The 23,162-nt window shown below is 43.5% G+C and overlaps 2 protein-coding genes across 4 annotated transcripts; both read right to left on the reverse strand.

The window, feature by feature from the left end:
- Nucleotides 1-2,604: 2,604 nt before the first annotated feature.
- Nucleotides 2,605-6,901, reverse strand: LOC133900901 (uncharacterized). Of its 3 annotated transcripts, none has more exons than XM_062342179.1 (7): nucleotides 6,579-6,901; nucleotides 6,107-6,164; nucleotides 5,901-5,981; nucleotides 5,763-5,798; nucleotides 5,356-5,595; nucleotides 5,125-5,263; nucleotides 2,605-3,292 (listed from the first exon to the last, which is right to left on the reverse strand). In XM_062342179.1, the coding sequence occupies exons 1-7, from the start codon at nucleotides 6,770-6,772 to the stop codon at nucleotides 2,820-2,822; spliced, it is 1,221 nt and encodes a 406-aa protein (XP_062198163.1). In that variant the 5' UTR covers nucleotides 6,773-6,901; the 3' UTR covers nucleotides 2,605-2,819. The 3 variants fall into 3 exon arrangements, with proteins under 3 accessions (XP_062198163.1, XP_062198164.1, XP_062198165.1); XM_062342180.1 differs by having other exon boundaries at nucleotides 6,530-6,718; XM_062342181.1 differs by having other exon boundaries at nucleotides 3,106-3,292; nucleotides 5,129-5,263.
- Nucleotides 6,902-16,077: 9,176 nt separating this feature from the next.
- On the reverse strand, nucleotides 16,078-17,260 carry LOC133900764 (cyclin-dependent kinase inhibitor 3-like). Its single transcript, XM_062341993.1, has 3 exons — nucleotides 16,895-17,260; nucleotides 16,639-16,788; nucleotides 16,078-16,549 (listed from the first exon to the last, which is right to left on the reverse strand). The coding sequence occupies exons 1-3, from the start codon at nucleotides 17,221-17,223 to the stop codon at nucleotides 16,480-16,482; spliced, it is 549 nt and encodes a 182-aa protein (XP_062197977.1). The 5' UTR covers nucleotides 17,224-17,260; the 3' UTR covers nucleotides 16,078-16,479.
- Nucleotides 17,261-23,162: the final 5,902 nt, after the last annotated feature.

A 23,162-nucleotide genomic window follows, 5' to 3' on the forward strand; every position in this document is an offset into this window, starting at 1 on the left:
AGTGGTTTCTATTGGCATTTCAGGATCCGTCATTTCTGCGTAGGTTCTGACTTCTTCACCTGATGGGCAATGTCTTTGATTTTTTCTGTCTCCTTTTTGAAAACTTTGCTTCTTGAGGTGGAACTCTTAGTGATGTCATTTCCATCTTAAAAGCATATTCTATCTCCTTTTTTCTTCTTCTCCCCTCTGGCATTTTTCCACATCCTATATTTTTTCTCACATTCCATATACACAGCATAAAAGTAAGAGAAGAGCTCAATGGCGCGAGAACATGAATATGTTGAAGAAAAAACTCGACAAGTTATTTTCTACGAACTATTTATTCACCAAATAACTTATTTCCTACGCATGGATATGATTGAGGTAATCTGAAACTTCACAACGTGGTACGTATGATGTGAGCATAGGCGAATGCAAGGAGGGCTTGGGGGGCTCAAGCCGTCCCTAATGGCTGCCACACTCTTTAGCCCTTCTTCCTCCCAAAGTCATCTCTCCATTTTTCACAAGACAAGGAGAAGGGAGATGAGGTGAAAGAAGAAGCAAACCCTACCCGCTTCACCACTGGATGTGAGTCTACCTATGTAGCAAAGTAAACTTGGGCATAAACTCTTTCTTGGGAAGTTCACTCAGCAGTGGCAATGACCATATCACCATATACATTGAAGATCGATGTGACGTGAGAGATGTGCAACCATCGGAACAAGTGAACGATATATATCAAGACCACATCCGTTTTTGTACACGTAACAACTTGCTTAAAAGTTGAGAGTCATAACCAGAAGTCAAATAGAATGGCGAGCAGTGCTCTGAACCGTAGTTGGGAGTCGAAACAAGACGAACTCTCTGCCAATTCAAATTAACTACACCAAATCATTTTCAGTTTCTTAGGGCCTTGATATATAATATGCATTTCAAGGCAATAATAGGTATTTAACTTACTCCCTCTAGTCAAAAATACATTTTAAACATCACACTATGTGTAACTTTGACTAGTATTTTTAAATAATATTATTTTTAAGACAATCTATATATATAATTTTTATGTTACAAAGCTAAATGTTTTAAAAGTCATTGATGACCAGAATTTTAAAAGTTTGATCAGATCTTACTCAAAACATTATGTATTTACCATCGGATGGAATAACTTTGAAATTGAGAACATATTGTTCTTTTCAGGAGAGAATTGAAGCTTTTAACCCAACACTTGATGTGGATCTTCGACGGAATTCAGATGAAGGAAGAACTGACAACTGATGTCAATTGACATTGGAAGCCGATTAAGGTCTCCTCAAAAGAGAAGAGAAAAAGAAGGGAAAAGGAACAATGGAAGCCAAAGAGATCACAGGTGTTTTCGCTCGGTACCATTTGAAAGATTTCTAAAAGTTAGAAAATACCATCGGTAGGCCATCAACAATTAGACCTAGGATCCACCTCTTATCCTCACAAGCGATACGATGATATTATCCAACTCATGCATCTTTAGAATGGCACCTAGCAAAAAAAAAAAAAAACTCAAGATCCCGTAGGAGATAAGACGGCAAGCTATATGATGTCAGCAAACTGCAACGGTTGGAACAACTGCACGACCCGTCCGTCCGTCCGTTGCAACCGCTCTTTCTCAAGCATATCGTCACACGAGGTGTCTCACTCGCAGCTGCGTGAGTGCAAGAACGGTAGCTGGCCCTCGACGAGAAGGCGAAGCCCGGGCCTCCAACTCCGGCGCGAGAGCAGCGACCAGAGCTGATCGGCAGCGGCAGAGATCGATCCGAGCATCGGGCTCCGGGAGCCGGTCAGAGGTTCGTCGCCGGCCATGGACGCCGTCGGCGAGGCGTGAGGCCGCAGGCGGTGGAAGCCCAGTTTGCCTGCTCCCCGGCGAGATGGGCCGCGGTAGTGGGCTTGCGTTGTGTCGCGCGCTCGGGAGGACGAGCGCGGGCTCCGAGTTAGTACCACATCGCCCAGCGAACAAGGCGTAGACCAGCTTATAACTTGCGGTGTGGACCACGGTGTTGTCTCTTCGGAGACATCCCATAAAATCCAAAGATGACACGCACAGATGGAAATTCGAAGATGAGAAGCAGCATATTCGGGGCAACGCCCTTTTATGAGGTTTATGCGCCGGTCCCGTGCGAGTTTTTTCTTACATGTACGCCTCTGAAGTCTTCTCTTTAGGTCCCCTCATCTTACAGACAGATCCAAATTGTTTTGCAGTTTTCACGCACCACTTCCTGGGTGCGAGTTTTCCTTGCAAATATGCACCCCCCAAAAACCTTCTTTTCTTTATTGGCGCTTTCTTTAGGTTTTTATTCGGGAAGAACCTTGGTTAGTTGAACTGTATTTCCGCCCCCTTTTTTTTGCAGTACTTATTTCCCAAGTTGTCTCAATATAATTTTCCATCAAAGTAGTCATGTGGTAGGGAACAATTTTCCATCAAGAACCATATGATTGGACCACACAACAAACTTGATTTTCCTTACAATTTTAGTATGTGGTATTTTTTATTCTCTCCTTATGAGAGCACTCAGAATTCAGTCTGTTCAAATAGATTGTACTTATAAGGCCAAGGTGAAAATTTTCTTTTCGCCCAGCACCATAACAAAGATAAGCGAGCAAAGCACATTTATACGTGCACAATTTTCTTTAGCAACAGAATACAATGTTCGTCTTAAAAAATACACAATGTTTCTAATGTACAAAAACAAATCTCGCATTTTATTCAATGGATAGTGGCTATCTTAAGTTTCACCAGCATCCAGCAAATAAGGTTCTCTCATCGTATACACAAGTCACCTATATTCATCCACATGTTCCAACCAAAATTTTCACAATCTTGATCGTCGCATGCATTTAACTGGATTAAAATTGCCACGTCGACGTGCAATGTTATTCATGTGCCTCCCATTCATTGACGCAGAAGGCTTGAGGTCCCAGCCTTCTATGTTCTTTGGGACGACATCATACAGCACCTGACCCAATACCCCATGCGGGTTCATGCTTTCCACGCTTGGCATGTTGAACAGCTCGGGCTTCGGGTCTTCATTATTGCTTTCATGGTACTCCTTGGAGCTCGGCAGGAAGAACTGATCGGTTGGATCGATTGGTGGTCTTTGCAGCCGAACATTGGAGCTTGCAGCAGTTCTATGGAGATTAGAGACGGACGGAGGCATGCCGCTGTGCTCACTCACGCCCACCTCATAGCCGTTAAGTTGTCTTCTGCTCCTGTAAAGCGTTGAGGCCTTCATGAGTAGCTCTGTCACCGCAGCTCGATATTCCTCAGGGTGATGCTTGTAGTGACCTGCATGACAATATGGTGGTGAGAAAGTGATAATCAGAAAACATAGGAGCGTTACAAGTTTCATATGCCTAAGTATATAAAGAGCATCCCTACAAAAATCTTTTGCACATAAAACATTATGCTCAGAAAACATAGGAGCGTTACAAGTTTCATATGCCTAAGTATATAAAGAGCATCCCTACAAAAATCTTTTGCACATAAAACATTATGCTTAATAATTTCCGTATGAACTTTTTGTGATAATTTAATCGATGATGACATTAACAAACTCTTGCAAGAGCCAAGAAGGGCTGTAGTATTGCACGATACAAGACATGGATTGATTCAAGAAGCCTTTTTCTACGTGTTGTTGACCTGGTATTCCGTATGTCCACCGTAAGCTAAGGGGATATAGTGAAACCATGCCCAGGATGTAAGACTCGATTTCTTAGAAAGTAAGAGGATTTCCAAATTGTCAATGGCACACAAGGAATTTATCAAAGATAGTAAGGGGATTTAATGAACACTATGCCCAGAATTCTTTACCATTTATCTTATGGAAGAAATGAGCAGGAAAGAACAGCAGCATATCCTAGGAGTTTTTAAAATTGATTTAAGACAGGATGGGCGTAAAGAAATGGTAAACCTAGCTTTAAATATTCAGTTCAAAATACTCCACACAAGGTCAAAAATTTATCCAACCATATGTTTCCATTTGGATAGATGAAAATGAACTCCATAAAATAGTAACAACATTCAAAAAACATGTTGGCTTAGCTAAAGATCTTTTAGTTTAGAGTAAGATGACAATAAAACTTTTTTTTTTTGTTTCCCACTGAAACTAGAACATAGCTGCTCAGCACCATAACCAATTCGGGCTGGGTATGCAAGCACATGTAAAGTAGACATGTTTCCACCTTTAAAAAAGAAAACAATTTGCCCTGGAGAGAGTTATATGTGAGAAGGGTGATCTCAGATTGACTTAGACCATGCTAGACTTATGTCCAACTAAAAGGATGATTTTGCTGGTTGCTGACTTAAATATTCTGGTCGATTAGTTGGGAACTTCCAAATATTGAAAACAATCAAATTCGGGCTATTAACGGCAGTAAGTACCCTGGGACTAATGCAATGGGTGGTAAATGGTCCAATTTAAACTCCATTCCTGAGATTGGAGTTCTACCAATACGATACTACTAGTGCAGTGTTGCACTTGGAAACAAGTTCCATCATGCCATCATTATGCATTTTACTCTCCTCCCATTTTGCCTAAAAAAAATCATTTCACATTCTGGTTGATTTTTTGACACCCACTCTAACTAAAAGACTCAACAACTCTTGTCATTTTAAAGGATCAAATTAAGTTATAAATAACAGGTTTTAGTCTTTCCATTTCTTTCCCTGCATATTGCATAGAGGCATGTTGGGTAAACAGGCAGTTAATGGGGAACGATGTTCAAAGAATGAAAAAAATGTCAAAATCTTTAACTAGGAGGTCATAATTATTAAGTGGCTAGGTACCATGGTGTAAAGAGAAACCAATCCCTGATTAAAAATTGCTATTCCCTCCGATCCCAAATATAAGTCCATTAGGACATCGACACGGTCTCCAATATGCCACTTTGACTGACAATATCTATAAAAATAAATTATTTTAAACAGAAATAGTTATATATATTATGATAGTATTTTTCATGATGAATCTAGTAACATAAACCTTATGTTGTCAATCTTATGATTTTTTTGCTATTGATGGTTAAAGCTAAAAAGGTTTGACTTAGGACAAATCCAAATGGACTTATATTTTGGATTGGAGGGAGTATTAGATAGACAGATAGGAGAGAAGAGCATACCTACATGAGGAGAACTATGCCATTTAACTAGGTTCACATCACCACCAAGCTCCAGGAGACGCTGGCCAAAATCTTGAACAATTGAAAATGTAGCAAGTTGATCATCCTCTGAACATAGTATTAGTATTGGACCAACATGCTGCATGTACAATTGAATAATGTTACACATATACAAAAATACATTCATCCGCAATCAGGATATAAACCATTGTGGTCAATAGAGTGACATACTGCTGATGAGTATAGTGTTTCCCAATAATCTTTGCGTTGTTCTTCAAATTTGCTAATGAAAAGAGTGTCGAGACCTGAGGCAAGGCCCTTGGCCATCCATGATAAGACACGAGGAGGTTCAGACATCTTCAGGACACTTGGGTCAAGGAGAAAGCGAGTGCCTAAATCACTGACAAAATCTACAGGACCTGAGTCGTACATTTGCCCGCATAGACAATCTCGTACAAGCTGGTACTCATCCTGTATAAACCAAAAGCATGAAGCTTTCTTCAAAATGAGTAAATCCAAACTAAAATTCCCGCATCTGTATTTATAGCTTATTTCATTTTCCGAACAAAGCTTCAACTAACATTTCCGTGAGCCATGAGTGCACAGGAAGGGAGGAGGGCAATAAGAAAGTGTCATACCAGACTTAGTTGCCCTTCACATCTTCGCTCAATCAGCTGTCAGTGAACAAAGAAAGCTTTAGCCTAGAGATTCCAAAAAACGCTTAGGCTAGAGATAACTGCTTCAGCCAAAGGGGTTACCAAACTTGCATCTTTTACCTGAAGAACCTTGTATGTGCAACCTTTCGGCCCTCCCGAAAACGATGCAAACACGACAGGTGCCGGTCTAACCTTAAGCTCCTGGATTTTTTAAGAGTGATTCGGCAACAGGTGCACAATTGCAACAACCAATTAGATGCGCATGCCCCCAAACATTCGTCCAAAAAAAAAAGCCAGGTTAAAATTGTGCAGTGAGGTAAGCATACCTTGACAAGCTCCCCGAGCACCCTGTCAGCAAGCATGGCAGCCTTCTCGGGAAAAAACCTGCTTAAGCAAGCGCATCTGATTAAGCAACAAAACAATCGATTCAATTGTACGGGCAATTGAGACACACTACTAAAAAAAGGAAGTTCTAGCTATACAATGACCCTACAGAATACATGTAGCATCACAGATTTTTTTAGCTCGTCGAATCAGGGCACCTGAAATTTTGGACATAACTGATCAACTGTAAGAGCGTATGAAGTATAGCGTCAGTAGCGTGCCCCCAAACAACCCCAACCTAATAAGAACTCCAATCCGAGAAATTAAAGTTTCCGCCTCTAATCCCAGTACTCCGGCGAATCCAAGAATTCGTCGATTTCGGAGCTAACTAAAAACCGCATCTTTTTTCCACCTAAAGATCGCACCTTTGCACGGTTCAGCGAAGGCAAAGGATAGGAGAGAGATCGTTTGTACAGGGTGAGGAAGTCGGAGTGGCAGACGAGGCACGCCCACCCGAGCGCGGCGTACAGCTCCACGTACGCCCGCACGTGCCGCTCCTGGCTCGACAGCCACGCGAACATCACCACCACGCCGCCGGCGCCGTCTCCTCCCCCTCCGGCAGCCCCGCTCGGCCGCCGCCCGCCGCCCCAGTAGTGCCGCCCCCACATCCCGCCACCGAGCCCTTCCGGAAGGTTCTAGAAGCTTCTTCTTGAAGTTTGGGATGAAGGAAGGGGCGTGCGGGCGCGGCGGCGCGGGCGTGTGCTGTGGTGCGTGCTGGCTGCGACTGCGAGGCAATTGATTTCCACGAGGGAGTTTCCTTATTTATCATTCTCCCCACAGTCATTGACTGTGATGATTTTATATTAGATAAATTCTTTATTTACTATTAAAAAATTTACTTCTTTCCTTTATATCATCAAAAATTTCAAAATTACTTCTCTACATTGGTTTTATCTTTTCTTTCTTTGTTGCCACTCCGCGAGCCTTCTGCAGAACTACCGTCTCATCTACTGTTTACTAGTACTGTTTATAGATATGGCGGTCATCCTTTTTTTTAAAAAAATTAGTAGGCTTCTCTTTCTCTAAAAATCTTAAAAAAAATTATATATTCATAATCTATATGCAGTCTATTTTAATTAAATTCATCTAAAAAATATGTGCAGTATTTAAACTAAAATTCTTTAAATAATGCTACTTTTATAACTTCTAACAATGGTTATGATTTTAAATAAAATCTTAAAAATATAAAAAAATCTCTAATATTCTTCTTATGCGAGCCTTCTGCAGAACAGTGATTTTAGAATGAAGTCCTTGTACGCTCCCAGAGTTGAAGGAAAGAAAGAATGATAAAACCGATGGTACAGAATGAACTTTGAAATGTTTAATGGTATAGGAGGAAGAGGTAAAATTTTCGATAACAAATGAAAAACTGCCCCTTTTATATTTCATTCACATGAGTAGTATCATAATTAAAGAGGCGATCTTTTCAATGATAAATCATCTATTTATTATGTGGTTGTTGGGTATTATCGATTTATTCTGTGGCTGCTGGGTATCCATCTTAGGACGTGTGCGGGCAAAAAAAAAAAAGGCCGTGGAAGCGTTGGAGCGTGTTGGTAGTAATAAAGCTATGACGTCTAGATGAGTTCACACACTGGTGATAGTGATCGGTTCATTTGGGTGGATATGAGTCAAATACCATGACAAAATTATGGTCGTCCTCACAAAAGTCGATGGATATAGGGTTTTTTTATTATGGAAATGTTGTTGTTTCCACTTTGGATGTTGATGCATACTTTGTATGAGCATTTAGATGTCTAACTATTGAAGATTAACAAGAGCTAAATTAAATAAATTCAGTGTTTTTGTCTTACGTAGAGCTAAATTCATTCAATTTTTTAATAGACGATTAGATATAAAAGCATGATCAAGTGCACATCATACAATGCTTGGTTTCTAGCTAGATGTCCATCACAAAATTTACATGAAACTATCATTGTAAAAGTTCATATCTATTTTGTACTATAGCACTGTAGCAATTAGCCTGTGACCCCGAACCATCTCAAATATCTACATTAAGTTCCAACCAACCGAGCAAGTATACTATACTATGCCACAAATTTTACGGAAAGATTGATCGAATATATACACAAATAATTTAGTATATGCAGTTAAACTCCAATACAACCAAGAGGTAGGGCTAACATGTGAACCTAGCTAGCATATTCGATATCCATCGTTCATCCGGCAATATTCTACTCGCTCCTTGGCGTAAAGGCTGGTTGAAGGAGATCTTGCAAGCTGGCGTGTAGCTGATCATTCGTTTACATTTTGATATAACGAAGCACTCAAACGATTGAGGTTGAAATGGATCCTCCACGTCAACAGCTTACGTGTATTGGTGAACTTTACCAACTTGTGCTGACACATGGAACTATTTATTTATTAATATGAAATATCTAGTCCCAGCACTACTAAGGGTGGCAATAGATCGGGTCCGATCGGGCTCTACGGGTTTCAAATCCAGCGAGGATTGGTTTGAATCTAGAAACTACCTCGCGGGGCTATTGGGTTGGGACCCGATTCGAGTCGGGTTTGGGTTCAAAATTTAATTTGGCCTAATGGGTGCCCACGGGCCCTGAAATAACGAAAGTAACCCACGTTGTCTCATCTCCGCTACCAATAGAGATCCAATGGAGACTCACTTCCACACCACAGACCCCAACAAAAGCTCAGGAGGCGTGCGACACTATAGCGTCCGATAGCTCCTATACGGCGTCGACGACGACAACCACTCCAGTATCTAATACGCAACACTCCTTGCCCTCGGTGCTCGGCCCCTCGCCATCGCGGCCTCCCCTATGTGTTGTGCGTCTGTGCGGTTCCTGTGCAACCGGCGGCCCGTACCACCACCACGGCACGACATTGATTTGAGCAATTCCGTTGGTCCATCATTGGAAAGATGAGACTTTTAGGTCACTAGTTTGGGGATTCCTACATTTCTTGGTTGTTTGGGATTTCGGAGGTAGATTTGGGTTCTTAGGTAGGTTAATGCTTCAATTGGGGAGAACAAAGAAGCTAAATTCACACAGCTTGTACTAGATTCCTTCGATTGCTTCCACAAGTTATAGTAGTGTTGTTCTTTTCTAAGGTACGACTGTGATTTTTGCAACTTTTTCATCCAATTCTGGGTCATGTCGGGTCTCTGTGAAGAGCCGGAGGTGACTTTTCATCCGGAATGTATATCAAGTCTGGGTCGGGTGCGATGTTTTAGGTTTTGAATCGGATGTGTTCTTGCTCTACCAACCCCAACCCAATTTGTTGCCACTCTTAGCAATACCTGCACTCGGAATCTGGACGGTGGTGATGGCATCTAGATGCGCATGGCATCAGAGAAATATGCACAGTAGATGTACATGTACGACATGACCCACGAGCATGTCCATGTCTCTCGGTATATTTCTCCCCCTTATTCTCTCTCCTCCCAAAGTTCCTCGAGGAATTTTTAGATTTTGGCATTTTTCAAAACAAAATCTATTCATGGACCTATGGGGAAATGATGTTAAAAAATGTAACCTTTTTACTATGCAAAGACTATTGGCGTTGTTGTTAAATAGTACTGTGGTAGCTGTCAAGTATGATCTTGCAAGTTCAACGTAAAAAATCATCTGTGGCGGCTACCACGACGTCATTTATCATGCTATTCAACCACAACGTCGAATGTCATAGCGCTGTGCAAAAGGATCTATTTTCAGAATTATTTTCATAGGAATCTATTTATAGAATATATTTTTAAAAATGATCAAAATGTAAAATTCCACTAGTCTCTCTCTCCTCCCACTGCCAGAGACTGACCATAATGGTGCCTTCCCTCGTCGGGAAATGTGGCTTCAGCGAAATATGTCCTTAGCGAGGCAGGCTAGGATTTTAGCAGAGGTAGTGTCCGTGGCCGCTAGATTCGACGACAGTGGAAACCAAAAGGCGAGGACAGCGGGCGAAGACCCACTGCTGAGGATGGGCGATGGTGGGCTCGCAAATGTGGCCCTCTCTAGCTTCGAGGAGGCTAGATCTGAACGGAGTCAATCTGCTCTGGAGGCGAACGACGGACTCCAGATATGTCCCCCTCGCGGGTGTACCCAGGGTGCGGGTGTACCCGCAGGAACCCATCAACAAGGTGGTGAGGATGTACCATAGTGGGGCTAGGGTTCTAATTGTGGCGAAGATGTACCCCATCAACGAAGCAGAGGTTGAGCACGTGGCACTTGAGAGGGTGCGGCAACGCGAGGTCCGCCAGGCAGGCGTTGCAGAGGTGCGACGCTGGAGATCAACATGATGGTTGCGTGATGTGCGCGTGGTACTGCCAAACCACTTCAGCTGTGCTATGGGATAGCATGGCCGCGGCGTTAGGGTTAGCGGCGGCATGGATGACGGCAGCGTGGCGACAGCTGTGCGGATAAGGTACAAGGTCATTGTGGTCCTTTTTTTCAACTGTGCATGTTCTACCTTATTCGCACGCACAGACTAGAATTTGTGTGTTTTTGGTTCGATGTACACGAGTAGTACAGTGCAAAATTTTAAATTTGATGTGCACAAAATGTAATCTGCAATGGAAAAAAATATACATGCATTTTTGAATGATCTTTGTGCTTTCCTACCGTTATGGCCTGCCTTTCATAAACTGATTACGTAAAATTTGATAGCCCAGCCCAACCTAGAATGTAACATTAGCTCTCTAGTTGACCAAAATACTACTACTAGGCCAGAAATGTGATCAAACTGGGCTCTCACCCTCTGGGCTTTGAAGGCCGGCCTTTTCTAACCACTATGATTGTCCTCACTGGCTACCTGAGTTCTTTTATAACAAAAGAGAGATTCGTATATTGGATTTCTCAAAAACACACGTGCGTAGTTGTAAAAAGATAGTAAAAAGATTATTAATTCCTTGATTCATGGGCGGGGAGACTCAAAGTATTTTTAAAAGAAGGAACGAGTCTAACTTTATACGGTGACTATTTGATCAATTTAGACGCACCATAGAGATTATTTAAATCCATCATAACTCATGAATTTTATAAGAATATAAATATATTCTAACCATATATATCCACCGGGAACAGTTGGCCATCCTCGTACGTTCGCGGTATTATCATACGAATTAAAGTGTCACCCTAATTAACATCAGTCACATAGTAATCTCCATTACCTGCAACGTCTGAACTCGGCAGAAATTGTTGTAGATTCCTACTATTTTGAGTAATCTACACCACACGCGTGGCAAAGTTAAGAAACCGGGTGTATGACATGTGGACAGGGCGACTCTGTACGAAAATGCATGCCAATTGAGTGTGCCAGTATAAAATGCCAACGCTTAATTTTTCTTAATCTCCCTGTTTTGGGATCCACCAAAAGAGGAGTAGCTCGAGCCTAGCAGCAGTACTACAAATCTGCAGCATTTCCCATGGATCGAGTCGAACTGAACTGTTGGAGTCCAACCTGTGAAATCTTAGGTCCGAATCCCAAAGCAAGCAGGTCACCTCACTGGCTGATCACTCATTGCTTTCACTTCACTTTGTCTCCCTAGCTACGCACCATCACATACATGCATGCTCCACCGTCCTTCCATAGATTAATTAACAAAAAAAGAAATGAGAAGCGAAATCATCATCTCAACTTTACTAATTAAGCGCACACCTTACTAAGGAAACTAAAGGAGATTTATGCATAACTCCTTTTCAGATAAACATCGCGAGAGATTTGCGTCCGATCGCTTTCGATTCGATCACTAGTTCATACATCTCTCTTTTTTCCCACGATTTTAGAAAGAAAACTGCTTCGAGGTTTGCCATAAAGAGGAAGGCACATCAAAGAATGCACAACCAAATTAAAGCAATAGTCGTTGCCAGTACCATTCCATGAGTGATGCTTTAGCTTTGAAAGGCCTGAACCATCCATACATCCATGGATGATGGAATCATGGATGAGATAGAGGCTATGGATATGCATTGCACCAGCAAGAGACTACAAAAAACAATCGATTTTGTTTGTCCTTAAAGACTTACAGAGTATAAAGGAGAGGATAACATACCCATTGTATATTCCATCTCGGATCCCGATTCAGGGAAGATGCCATCCAAAGACTAAAACTACTGCTTCTCCGACTTACAAGGTGGCCCACCACTCTCTCTCTCTCTCTCTCTCTCTCTCTCTCTCTCTCTCTCTCTCTCTCTCTCTCTCTCTCTCTCTCTCTCTCTCTCTCTCTCTCTCTCTCTCTCTCTCTCTCTCTCTGTGACTGTGTGTGGGTGAGAGAGAGAGAGAGAGAGAGAGGGGTCACAAATTGTGAATGTGCAGATACAGCAGCTAGCTGCAGGTATGTACCTTCCAGCATCATTCCTGTCACGCTCTCTCACGTGCACATCGACTGTGCACTGCATATCTTTCTTGGGGAATCCAGCAGAGATCCAATGGAGAAAAAGAAGCAAAAGGAAGAAGGCAATGCATGTAGATATATTGTTCTTTTGTTAAGTACACTGACACATGCGGCATATCCTCTCTTGTGTCATCTGTTGGAATCCAATGGAACAAAACATAATGCATGCTTTTTAACATATTTTATACCTTTTGGGTGATGGAATGGAAATGGCTAGATAAGTAAACAAGGGACACAAGCATACGAAATATCGATAGTTCAGGGTTTCATCTCTGGCAGATCGAATTGGTTGTTAATTAGAAACCACTCATGTATTTGGGAACGAAGGGATCGGGTATATATGTGTGCATCTATGGGAGGAAAACATAAGGAATAGTAGATGGATATTCTCTTTCATAAGAAGCTGACATTCTCCATCTGTTAACATCAACCGAAAATATGTTACTTGGACAATATATGCTCAGAATATACCATCACTTGATGCTCCCTCCTCTCCTTGCTCCTACACCAAACAAGCAAACAACCAGCAGCTGAGCTCCAGATCCAAAGCACCAGCCCTAAGCCAATCACCAACCTCTCACATCTAGACTGGTTGCACTACTACAGAACATGTCATAAATAGCGGCTCATCAGTACTGATTGTGCAAGAACCGTCACTGAAAATGTATCATTGCCGGTTCTTAACCTCCCACGCGTGAAAAATGATTGAGCCGTTAAGAATCGGCACTGAAACCGACTATCAGTGCCGGTTCCAGCCATGAACCGCCACTAAAGTAAGCCTAGACCCAGAATTTCTATTTAATTGGTTTTTTTCTTGCAACTCTCGGGTCTGACTGATTTTTTCAAAGTCCGGCGCAAGAGATAAAGTTGTTCTTTGATCCCCCCCTCTCTCTCTCTCTCTCTCTCTCTCTCTCTCTCTCTCTCTCTCTCTCTCTCTCTCTCTCTCTCTCTCTTCTACTCCCTCTCAGTCCCAACCCCACTACCCATCGCCAGCTGCCGCCACTCGGTCCCTCGCGAGATCCTCCTCCTACTCAGTTTCCCCACCAGCCTCTTCTTTGGAAACCTCCTCACGGCCGCTGCCCTCACCACCCTCCTCACGGCTATCACCCTCTCTTTCTCTGTGACGGCGGCGTGTCGAGGTCGAGGAGCGTGGCGATTTGGCGAGGCTTCCACGGGAGGCCGGATCTGTCGCCACCGATGTGACTAGATATCGTGCGGCGTATGGGATGGCGCCAAGGAGGCCATGTGGCAACCTAGAGAAGGTAGGGGCCCCGCACGAGAGTAGGTAATGGCGATGGCGGGGTCGCGAGATTGGGGCGGCGACGCCTTCATGCGGCGGGAGCGCGTGCCCGAGGGGTGCTCTGGCCGTTCGATAGTCGGGGGCGATGAAGGTGGTTCAGCGGCAAGCTCGTCGGTTTTCTGCGGTGAGGAAGGCGACACGGTGCCGTGTGGAGGCGACGCTCGGAGGAAGGATGGTGGTCGGCGGAGTGGCAGATGAGCGGTGGGGTGCAGCTATGGTGGAGATGAGGGGCATGGAGACGGCGAGGCGAGGGGCACAACTACGCCCGAGTCTGGGTGCGACAGATCTGTGGCGGCGGCCTTCGTGATGCTGCATTTTTCTCTGCAGGCGTGCGCGGCGGAGAGGCCGCGGCGAGGAACGAGTGCAATAGATCTGTGGCGGTGGCCTTCATGCTGCTGCATTTATCTCTACAGGGCGCGCGCAGCGGAGCGACCGCGGCGAGGACCAGGTACGACGGCGTCACGGGTCATCTTTTTCTTTTTTTTCTTTTTTGTAAATACCATCACTACCGGTTCATGGTTCGAACCAGCAGTGATGTTGAGTTTCTGTGCCGGTTCTAGACCCGACACTGATAGTCACTGACTATTAGTGTCGAGTAATTAGTGACGGTTCAAAACCCATCACTGATGATGATTTTGAACCGCTACTGATAGCATGTTCTGACGTAGTGTTGATATCTGTGACAAATTTAGCTTGACCCATCTGTATTCTTATAAGTTACCAATGACCAAGAGTGCATGAAATGATTAAGCACACAGAAAAGTGCAAAAGGAGGAGTATCAAGATTCCATCTCCTTTGTATTTGTGCTGCCTTTGGAGGATTTTTTTTTGGTTGATGCATGCAATTATGCCCTCAACCACCAGCTGATGTGTGCTTTCGACTTGTTTAACACATGGCCTAAGTAGTTACCCTAAATATTAGAGGTGGAAAATACAAATACTCCCAAAATTAATTACAACAAATCCATACATATATGGTGCTTACAGTAATTCCCTTGGCTACATGAGCGGACCCAGGGGGGAGGGGGAAGGGCTTGAGCCCTCGTACTCCTGGGAACACTTAAGAGCCCTCTATAGTTTTTGGGCATGGAAGATGATGAAGAAGAGGAGGAGGAGAAATAAGAAGAGAAAAAAGAGGAGAGGAAGGAGTAAGATGAAGAGAGAGAGAGCTTCCTACTTTTCGGTTCTGGATCCGTCGCTGCTTGGCTATATATGCAAAAAAAAGGTAAAAAAATCGAGAAAGAGAGTAGAAAGAAATATCAGTCCATTGTGTTTAAGGCCTTTAGATTCTTTTTTCTTAGACCAGGGCCCTTAGATTATTGAAAGAAAGGATGAATGGAAATGGACAGGAGTAGGAGAAGAATGACTCAGTGAGATAACAAATGTACTTTTGAAGTCATAAATGAACTTTTGAACCTTTTTCATAAAAGAAGAAAATAGCATCTTTCAATCATTTAAAGCCTACAACTCCCAGAAACTCAAGTCATCAAAATAAGATGAAATTAAAGAAAGAAGATCGATCCTCGCGAAAAAGAAGAGCAAAAGATTTGTGAAAAAGAAAGCGAGAATTGCACCGGAAGGCAGTGCCCCTGCAAAGATCTTCTCATGCGTACATGCAAGATAAAACAACAGCTTCATGTAGATCTTTTTTTCGTGTGAAAGAGCTTCATGTAAATCGAATTTACCAAGAAAAAAAAGGATAGCTCATACTGCATCATGCATGTGCATGTGCGCGTATGTACGTGTAGCATGCCGTCGTGCAGATCAGGCAAAGTACCCTAGAACAAAACGCACTCGACCTGACATGCACGGCCGGCTTCAAGCCAAGGCCACATTCACATGTCAGTGAGATTCTTGCATGGCGCATCGGAAATGCCACGCTTTGGTTTGGATTTTCCAGTGAGCTCTAATACTCCATCATCGTTGTTTCTACGTCACTGGCTAGCTAGAGAACAAAAGTAACCTGTCTGGTTAAGTAGCTTCTGATGAGATTTTTTCTCGTAGGTAAGAAATTTACAGAACAAGTTTAGAACAAAAGGATTTCCATGTGCTGCATTTACTGCACATAATCCTTGTGGAACTTATGTAATTTTTTTTTATTGCAAACGATTTGTAACAAATAAAAAGCATCATCATAATATTGTGCGATTCCAAGAAGCAGGATTAATGTACGAAAGGCTGAAGCGAAAATGAGGAGTTCATGGTAGAAATCGGTCTGCATGGGAAAGCTCAGAAGGTTCCTCCAATGGATGATCTTATCCTGAACCCTCCCTACCGGCTACTTATACACATATATGGTTGTACAACCAATCAAACACTATATTTTTCAATAAATATGAATTTGCTCAATCTACTTATACGATTCAAACGAGTAAGACTCCGTGCGAACAACCAAACAAACCCATATATGGTTGTCAGAGACAGTAGCGATAAACCGCTGAACTGAACCGGTGGCACTTAGCTACTGGTAATAAGTAGAGCTGAAGAAGTGGAATTCTCTAGCTAGACGACATTAGAGAATAATTAGCAGGAGAAACTAGAGACTAATTAGCAGGAGAAACTAACAGGGCTAACTCCAGTTCCCTGCATGCAGCTAGATGCAGTTCTTGAGATTTACGACTTGACAGTTTTACCCCTGCTCCGTTCCCTCACGTGCTCACCGGTGCCCATTCAAACCGGCCTTCCAACGGGCGGTCGAGGGCAACGTCGTAATTGTACCTGCGAAAACGTATGGCAGCTCGTGTTGGTGGAGACCCGCTTTGTTCAGTCTGAAGTGGGCATGTAATAAGCGGTGGAAAAGTGCTCACGTCTCCGCAAATCGCCGTCGCTCGGCAAGCTCCGCCGCGGCGAAGAAGGCCTCGATCTCTCCTTCCAGCGGCGACGGCGATGGTCTGCACGCGGCGACCTTGTTCTCGTGCTCGTGCTTCAACACCTCGCCAGTGAGGGGCGCCTCCTGTCTGGTTAAGCAAATTTTAGAAGAGAAAAAAAGTAGAGAGGAGTTAGCAGCAGTGTTAATAACTTGTTCGATGAGAGAGTTAGAGAATTCAGGCGTGCTCATCACACCTGTCTTGGTCATCTTCGCAGCCGTCGTCGCGGACAATGGGGTTCGGCGGAGGCGGCAGCTCCTCCGGCCGTCCGCCGCTCAGCTGGGAACCAAGCGCCGGCCGGCGACGCTGGCTCCTCGCAGCCGCACTCCTGCACCCGCGCGCGCTGTCGGCTGCCTTGGCGCCGCCCCAGCCGGCGCCAGATCCGGCGGCGCCGCGGCCATGGCTCCTGCTCACCTTCGGTCCCGCCGGCACGATGCGGCCGCTGCGCAGCGTGAGGTGCGCCGCTGCCTCGGCCGCCGGCTGGCGCCGCTGCTTGCTGCAGCTCCTGAGGCACCTGCCCCCCATCGGCTCAGCCCAGCTCGAGGCTCGCCCTTGGCAGGCAGCTGTGCTGGTGTGTAGTCGCAGCAGTTGTTAGCTACAATGGTTTTGTACTAGCCCTATACTGACCGTACCGTGCTGAGGACAACGACAAATCAAGGCTCGTCACACAGGGGCCAAGTTGACAACCGCCGTAGAAGAAAGAGTAAGACACCTCTAACACATATAACATAGTAGAAAGAGGGCTAGAAAAGGGCAATTTTTTATTTGTTGTTACAATTTTATTAGGTTCCGGATCTATCATCACAAAATTGTTTATCTTATTGGTGCTATAGGGTTGCAATTTCTTACCCTTCCATACCTTCATTGATTACTTTCTGTTAGTCTTCGTATGACAGAGGTGTAAAAAGACCATTTTGCCCTGGTTTGTTGATTCAAAGTGTAATCCTGTTAATGCTATTGTGACATGCAATAAGTGAAGGGACAAGCGAATGCATAGGGTATAATTTTGAATTGCATAAAAATAGCGGACCATAAAAATATTCAGCCAATTTAATAGTTGAACAATAAATAGATTTCTTGTTTTCTGCCTTAACTGAATTAAATAACCATAGTAGAATATTTTAGATGTGAGCTAGCTCCTAAGATGGATATGTGGGATAGAGGTCCAGTTGACTGGTCGACCAATTTGACCCTGGTCAAAATTGTCTAAAGAGCTCGTTGGAGCTATTATTACCGTTGGCGATTCCAATTGAGATTTGCCCCGGGCTTCTTAGCAAAAGGTTGAGCATATGATGGGGGTCCTGCTTGAGTGCTCCTCAGCCAACAACGACGATTGAAAGGTAGCCAACGACGGTAAATGGCGACAGCGGCGGTCGATGCTCGTCCCCGGGAGAAACCGAGAGTGGGGAAGGGAAAAGGGGGCGGTGAGCTTGACGACGGCACATGGAAGCTTATTTGGGGATCAGCTCAGATAGAGGAGGCTCGGAGTAGCAGGTTGCCGCTGAGGTCAAGGAGCTTCGGCGCTAGAGTCGAGGAGCTCGGCTCGACGGTTCCGATAAGGAGAGGAATTCATAGCGGAGAAATGGTGTGGGGGTCCTTGTTGCGGTCCGCCCGACATATCTATGGCGGAGGGCGGTTGTCTGGACATCAGTGAGGAGCTCGACGGAGTGGTGGCTGGACTCGGGGAAGACACAGTCGGGATGAGAATGAGGATTGAGATCCCCTTTCGTACATGTGCTAATCCAGGCTCATCTGTCAGTCGTAGGTCAGCGCAGGGGCGGACCCACAGGGTAGTCCAGGTAGGCCCAGGACTACTCTGTCCAGCCCCGGTCCAGTCTAAATTTTAGCAAGTCCGGTTGTCAAAAAAATCGAAAAAGCTCATATGGTTTCGGTCTCCTCAGTCCTGACATGTCACGCTGACTCAGACTCCTCACGCCACGTCGCCACGCGACTCGACTCCTCGGCTCCTCGCCTCCTCGGTTCCTGTTCCTCACGCCGCTTCCCTACTGGGCTCCTGGCCTCCTTGATAACGTTGTGCAGCAGCCGTTCGCCCGTTTGAGGCGGTGGTGGTGGCTATGTGGCATATGAATCATCTTGTAGTTTGTACAGCACAAGGAGCTTTGCATGCACGGTGTGCACAGCCGCTCAGACGACAGAATAATGAAATTTGTTGCATGCACTGCTAGTTCGTCCGACGCCCAAGAGAATCCCTGTACCAAATTCAAATTGAAGCAGCTTTTCAAATCTCAGAGCACAAGGCAACTAATGTCCAAGTCCCATCGCACAACAAAAAGGATAATCTAGACTAGACGCAATGCAATGACCGATTCAGAAGCCACATGCACAGATCGATGGCCCGAGGGATCTCAGTATTAATTCATCTGCGAACAACTTCAGAACAAGAACGAAAGAAACCTGATAGTCAAAATTTGTATTTTCTTCTTTCTAAAAGCACCATCACCTTGTAGAATGGGTGATGAGTTATTGAATGATTATTTAGTCACATATATCGAGCGAGATATCTTCACCAAGGTAAGTGAGGATGATATAATCAAATTTTTCATGGCTATGAGAAAACGCAAAGTGAAGAATCTAGAATAGTATCGTAATGATGTAATCTTCCACTTATGTAAGACTTTATTTCATGTTTGGACTATTTATATTGCGGTCTTATAAATTTAGGATTTATTGTTGAATTTACGATATTATACCGAATTACCGAATTTGTATTATCTTTTGTCAAGTTTTATACTATTTTACCAAATTTATAGTCTTAAAAATTTGGATGCCTACCCTACAACAAAATCCTGGGTCCGCCACTGGGTCAGCGCCTGGTCCCAGTTGCCATATAGCACAAGAGACATGGACAGTTTGGCCATTTTGGAAATCTTTCAACAGTTCGTATTGACAGTAGTAACTGCTATAGTATGAAAGACAACAAATTCGCAACTCAGTGGCAGATATCGAATTAGAGATTTTGTGATAGTAAATAAAAGAACCAATGTCAATTTATCTATTGCTTTCCTTCCCTTGGTCCGCTTCGGAAAAAAAATCTTTATGTTGGTCTTTTCAATGCTAAAACGTGAACCATAAAAATTTGTTATTTCAATGCAGTTATGGCAAACTGGAATTGAAAAGATGAAGTACAAATTTGAAAGCTACAGACAAAGAAACCAATCTGTGTGCTAACAAAATTGAACTATTAAGAAAATATGACGAATTATCGCTAGAAGTACCTTCATAGCTTCAACTTTAGGCCATATTGCTCTCATACAATTTTATTAGAAAAGGTTTTCAAACTAAAATACTAATTATTAATCAATCGTAAGAATAAATCAATCATGGAGACCAGACGTTACGTACCTTTGCCCTTTGTCTTTGCGTGGATAGCTCCTGGCAGGATGCACTTGAGCAGGCAGAGCGGAGGCTGCCACTTGTCATGCGATCATCCGCACTCTGGTACGCATGGCTGGGTGGTACGGATGATAATGGGTATATTTTATTAGTGTGCGGGTAAAAACCTTAACGAGCGTGGATTTAGAATGTAATTTTTACCCATAGGTACAGTGCAGGTTTAAAGTTAACCGTTAATAGGTATAGAGAGATATGTATGAAATAGGTTTACACGTGTCCGTTTTACTCATGTATCTGCTTCATACTTATTGTCTTGTTAAAGAATGTTAATTTGTGTTGCATTAAGTATCGTTAAATTGTGAAAAAATATGTTATATGTGTGAACTGTATGGTATATGAGATGCCTGTTCACTATCTTTGTATACGTGAGATGCTCTTTACTTACCTTAGTTGAGACACGTGTTTAAATTAATGATATTATTGTTATATACTTGCTCTTATGGTCTATACATATTTAGTATATTGGTGGACATATGTGCCTGCAAGTGTCTGTTTTTACTTGTGACGAGTGATGTGTGCGAACGTGAGTTTGAGAATTAATTCATGAGTACAGATTTGTATAGCTTCTACATGCAGGTATTGTATCCGTTGCCATCCATACTTAGTGGTAAGACTTTGTCCTGAGAGCGGGGGGGGGGGGGAGGGGCGTTGCGGCGCCATGACACTACAACCTAGAGGAATTGCCGATCTAACAATTCGTTTGAAAATGATCAGGGTAACTTATTTGCGAATTTGGCTGGCAGTTGGGCTTGTATATGGGTCTTAGTACGCTAAGCAATAGAATTCACACGAGGGGGGCATATCTATGCTAATCTATGTGACAATGTGCTGATAACACGGTGATAAGTCATCCAATTATGGTGCTATCAATCAGGATTTAAATTTTGGTTCTAAAAAAAGATGCTCGTTATGTATCGTTTTCAGTGCCACCCTAGACGGCCATGAGATCGTTTTTATGATGCCCCTAGATGACCTGCCATCAGTACCTTTTTTTCAACCTTTAAAAATAATACCATGAGCTGTTTTTCTATATAGGTAGAGTGTTTTTTATGCTAATGCATGCACATTAGTCAGGGTCCTGTAAAAAAAGTCCAATAGAGGGGTGCCCACCCCCTGTCTCCGCCCTGTCGTCACGCGGAGATGAGTAATGGGACAATGTTGAACAACAGAGTAACACCATGACACGCGCGGGGTTCTTTGGGCGGTGGCATACATAAGCCTGCATGTGGGCAATGTAAACGGCGGCTGTCAATCTTTCCCTATAAGCTAGGAGTGTCTAACATTTTAAGGTACATTTTTATTTAAAAAATATCAGTATAAATTGTAGACGTATATATACGTTTATACTATCACATACACACATTCATACTATATCTACTGAATACTAGAAATACAAAATTTAAAAATTAATAAAATTATCATAAATATTTCGTTATCTACCGATAAGTTACCTAACACTAAAAAATCCATCAGCAATTCGTTATCACGAAAGGAGTGTTGGAGGCCGCATCTGCACGAGCACGAAGCCTTGGAAATCGGGCTTGGATTTACCAGAAGATCGCCAGGGACCAGCAACTTAGAAGGGACAGGTCCTAACTCCTAAGCAAAGGATTCAAACGAGTAATAAATAAACAGCATACACACTGTAGAGTGCTGTAGCAGAGGACCCAGGCTTTGTCTCTCTGTCCCTGCCTGCAGGCTTCATCGGTCCCGGGCATTTGATTTTTCGCCGGAGTGGCAATCACCCGCTGTCTGTTCATCACCGGCTGTGACGGAGATTAAACTCAAATTCAAGGCCGATGAAGGTAAATAGATTCTAATTGAATTAGAGTGGAGATCGAATTAATGAAATACGTAAAATTAAATTTAAAATACACTATAAATACATACAAATTATTAAATAAAAAAATACACTACAAAATACATAAAATTTGTTAGGCTAGAGAGCCGCAACCCCTTTAGCCATAACTATCCTCCGCCCCTGTTCATCAGGCAACTCTGATCTTGCCTGTGGTCGAAGATGCTGTTGCGCCTTCATCGATCTCGCCTGCGTTTGTGCGAGCATCCGCAGAAAGAGAAGCGAACACCAGCAATCATGATGGGGCTCAGCAAACAACTGAACGCATCGAAGTGTGGGGGTGCTTCAGTGCCTGACCTTCATTAAGGTGCACTGACATGCATGCAGATTGCAGGTTACAGAGCAAAGCGACAGTAAACTAAAGCATGCCACTGATCATCAGCCGCTAAAGAGGCTGTCGCCTAGAAAGCACCAATACAATTACGTGTATCGGGTATCAGATCGATACGGATATAGAGATACATTATTTTAGGACTCGATTAACATTAGCTGGGGAGCAAAAGCCTGGTGTCTGGGGGAATAGTATTGCTGGCACCAAAGCCTGAGTGCAAAAGGGCATTTCGCCTCCTAGCTAGTAGTGTTAATGATCCACTCCCATGTTCTAATGTTTTATCAGGTCGGGGTTAATCCCCCTCCGTTGCCCTCATTTGACACGAGTAGGTTTGTCTTGGTGCTTGATGTCTGTTTATGAAGCAGATGTCTTCATGTCCAATAAGATTTGGCGAGAGTGATTTGCTAGCTGGTCAAGCTAGGTTGGTGAGAGACCTTAGATTCTCCTTGGATCCCCTTGTCCTCTTCAGTTGACAAGAGTGGCCACTAGAATAGATGGCTGGGGCCTATGGAGATGTTCCACACCTCGGTTACATGAAGACCGGCGTTTTTTCTCTTTTGTTCAATGCAAAACCGACAAGCAGGATTGCGTAGGGGTGGTACAAACCGACGATCAGCTGTATGTTTCAACGGTGCAGACTTGGCTCGGCCGCTTATGTTGCTTCTTATATCGTGTTTGAGCGTGTGTATTGCCATTGCAATCTCTTAGACCATCTTCAACTATTTTCTCTTCATTTCATTCCTTTCTTAATTCATTTATCTGTTCTCATTCTTTTTATTTTTTCTCATAGTCAACAAGTTCCCTTCAAATGGATTCATAAAAAAAAGTAAGAGAAAATCTCGTCTTAAAGCGAATGACTTT

Source organism: Phragmites australis, chromosome 19 (genome assembly GCF_958298935.1).
Source record: "Phragmites australis chromosome 19, lpPhrAust1.1, whole genome shotgun sequence".
Classification (NCBI taxonomy): Eukaryota; Viridiplantae; Streptophyta; class Magnoliopsida; order Poales; family Poaceae; genus Phragmites; species Phragmites australis.